General features: G+C 50.2%; 1 protein-coding gene across 1 annotated transcript; it reads left to right on the forward strand.

Annotated features, from left to right (window-relative positions):
• Window positions 1-2,829: 2,829 nt before the first annotated feature.
• Window positions 2,830-3,204, forward strand: pmchl (pro-melanin-concentrating hormone, like; the record flags this gene model as incomplete). The annotated part of the gene is made up of 1 exon (XM_079814492.1): window positions 2,830-3,204. One exon carries the CDS (start codon window positions 2,830-2,832, stop codon window positions 3,202-3,204), a length of 375 nt encoding a protein of 124 aa, XP_079670618.1.
• Between the last annotated feature and the right edge of the window lie 300 nt (window positions 3,205-3,504).

Here is a 3,504-nt window from a genome sequence, read left to right on the forward strand (position 1 = left end):
GAAAACTGTTGGGCAAAGTCCTCGACAGTCCCCGAACAGCCCAGCCTGGGAAATGGGAGAATTGAGGAACCGGGTCCGCTCAGATTCTTGCATATCAGCCAGGTTGAGCCAAAGGTGGCGCTCCTGGACCACCGAAGTCGACATCACCTGACCCAGAGAGCGTGCAGTCACCTTCGTTGCTCGTAGAGCGAGATCGGTGGCCGCACGCAACTCTTGCATAAGCGCGGGGTGAGCATTGCCCTCGTGCATGTCTCTGAGCACCTTGGCCTGGTAGACCTGAAGGATGGCCATAGCATGCAGGGCGGACACGGCTTGTCCCGCGGCTCTGTAGGTCTTCGCCACCAGAGTAGACGTAAACCTACAGGCTTTGGACGGGTGCTTAGGGTCACTGCGCCAGGTTGAAGCGCTCTGCGGGCAAAGCTGCATCGCGACAGAGCGTTCAACCGGAGGGACCCCAGTGTACCCTTTCTCCATGCTACCATCGAGAGCAGTGAAGGCGGAGGTAGATGCCGAGCGTTCGCGAAAGGTCAGGGGAGACCGCCACGATTTCGACACCTCCTCATGCACTTCTGGGAAGAAGGGCACTGGGGGTTGGCGGGCGCCTTCGGCACGGGCTGCCCCCAGATACCAATCGTCCAACCTCGAACGCTTGGGACATGGCGGAGGGTTCCACACAAGCCCAAGGCTCTCGGCTGCCCGGGAAAGCATGGCCGTAAGCTCCGGATCAGACTTCGGCAATGCAGGAGCTCCCGAAGGAGGCAGCACAGCCGAATCCTCATCTCCGGAGGATTCCAGCCCACCTTGTGATGCGGTGAGCGACATGGCGTCATCCGCCGGTGCGCCAAATAACAGGCTGGGCCCAGCCCGGGAAGCACCAGCGCCATCCATCATCTGGCAACACCACGGGTTGCAGTGTGCAAGAAGGGGGTGTGGCCCGAGGGTGTGGCCGCCGACCGTGAGGCCAGCGGCGGAAGGGGAAAACCAAGGATTCTCCACCGGGGGAAGGAGTGGTTCTGCTCCCATCTCCTGGGAAAGAACCGAGATCACCTCCGAGCCGCCCGTCTCTGGACCGCCGCTTAGACTGCCGTTTAGCAGGCTGGGGGGCTGGGGCGGGTGGGGCTGCCTTCCTGCGACGTCCTCTGTGCTTGGGCCCGGGTGAAGGCTGCTGCTGGGGCCGAGCGGGAGGGGCGGGAGCCGCAGGAGGGCGGCCTCGGCAGGGAGCAGGCTGAGGCTTCTGTGCCGGCGGCTGGGTGGAGGCAGCAGCTGGTCGCCGGAGCAGAATATGCTTGATTGCCTCAGTCTGCTTCTGCGCGGCCGAGAACTGTTGGGCAAAGTCCTCGACCACCCCGCCGAACAGCCCAGCCTGGGAAATGGGAGAATTGAGGAACCGGGTCCGCTCAGATTCTCGCATGTCAGCCAAGTTGAGCCAAAGGTGGCGCTCCTGGGCCACCGAAGTCGACATCACCTGACCCAGAGAGCGCGCGGTCACACCAACACTCTGGAGAGAAGCTCATCTTGAAGAGATATAAATGCTCAGGCAAGTGATACTCGGCTCTGAAGCAGAAACATAATGCGAGTGTGCAATGCAACGCCCTTTATACCCACGCGGTGGGACGGGGTTGCATTATGCAAATTCCGCAGACCCATGCCATTTTCATGCCATTTTGTAGATCTCAAAGGTGATTGGCTTCTAAGCGAAACCCCCATTTCGTCAGTAACTGACGTAATTCGTAATGTACCGACTGAAAGGGAACCCATATTTCAGCTTGTAGAGACGCCAAATTGCAGTTTGCAGTTTCTCCCATTCGCAATACAGGTGAACCATCTTTGGTAACACAGCCAATAAACTTTGCAGTCTTATTCTCAACAAGAGTTATTGTATATACTAGAATATTCTGCAATAAACTCTGATTATGTTGTATTTTTATACTCAGTCAAAAGCAAGGCATCATGGGATGATTAAAGTAGTCAATATTTTACGCATTTGTTAAATATATAGCCTTGTATATTATATTGATTGTCCTGCTTCAGTAAGATTATTTTCAGGTTTAAGGACACAATGAGTCTAAACATAATAAAATATTTAGTAAAGAAAAACAAACAAAGCATCACACATCACCTGCTTTGCCATGGTCTCATGTTTTCAATTTAAAACTAATGTGGTTCACTTCCTTTAGTTTATTCAGAGGTTGATGAATGTATTGACGTTCTCTTTATCAATTAGCACTTACCAGTAGCAGCCCCATTCAGGTTGCGTCGACATGATGCTTGATATTAATTGAAGCACCTGCAACACTGTCATGAATGAGCAAACCAAATAACCTCCTGCTGGGTGTTGATCTTCATTTTGGCTTACAATGGCTAGAGCCTCTTTTTAAAACTTTGCCTTTTGATTCTAATAAAAATGCTCTGTGCTTAAACAGTTATAATTCACTTGGATTCTTCAACAGGTTTGTAATCCTCTCATATTGTTTCAAAGTGTGAGGATTCTGGAAATACATCCCCTCTTACGATGCCCACTCAGAGGAACCCTGTAGTCTGCACACTGAACACAAGCCACGTTTCAGGAGATCTTAATCAACTTTCCACCAAACAAAACACTTGAGCTCTGTCAGGGGTCTCATCAGGTTCTCTATGAGTTTTTGTGTTCTTTTTAATAGCCACCTACTCATGAGAAACCAAGACATTGATGAATCTGAGGTAACGTGGCACATTGAAGGCCATGTAGGCCTATAAAAATGGACCAAGTTGCTACCAACATCAGATCAGCTTGCAAGAGAAGACAAAAGACAGCAGCTGAACCACTAAAGCAAACGCTCGGGATCAAGAATGAAGCTCTCCGTTGGGACCGTCCTCATCACTGTCGCACTTTTGTCAGAGTGCTACTTCAGAACCGCTGCCATTCCTATGACCAAAGCTGATGAAACGGAGCTAGATCTGCAAGGCTTGAGTGAAAGCTTGGAGGAGAGTACTCTGAGATCTGCACCAGGCAACTCCAGGATCATTGTGGTGGCGGACTCCAATCTGCTGAGGACCCTGGCGTCTCTGAACAAAGGAGTGCCTCATCTCAGTCTTCCTGAGAGCCTTCTCAGCACAGAGCGCAGAGATGTCGGTTCAGACTTGAGCCCGAGCATCGCCATCATCAGAAGGGACACCATGAGGTGTATGGTGGGAAGAGTGTATCGGCCATGCTGGGAGGTGTAGGTCTTCTAGGACGATGGGGAGAATGCAAACTGCTGATGACAACAGATTCACCTTCTCTAATCTACTGTTGCTTTGTGAGAACGTAAAAGTTTATGCTATTTATCTGAAATGTATCTTGCAATTAAATGCAGAAAATATTCTACAAGGTCTTATCTGTTCTCGTCTGTTCTAATTCAACATATTTTATTTTCCTTAATTTGTGTCACATTTAAATATGTTATCTGAGGGTGTTGTAATTAGTTATCATACCATACATTTTTGACTAGATAAATGTGATGTTTTAGCATTTTAAGTATTTTT

This window comes from Gobio gobio (assembly GCF_949357685.1).
Source record: "Gobio gobio genome assembly, chromosome: 4".
In the NCBI taxonomy this organism is placed as follows: domain Eukaryota; kingdom Metazoa; phylum Chordata; class Actinopteri; order Cypriniformes; family Gobionidae; genus Gobio; species Gobio gobio.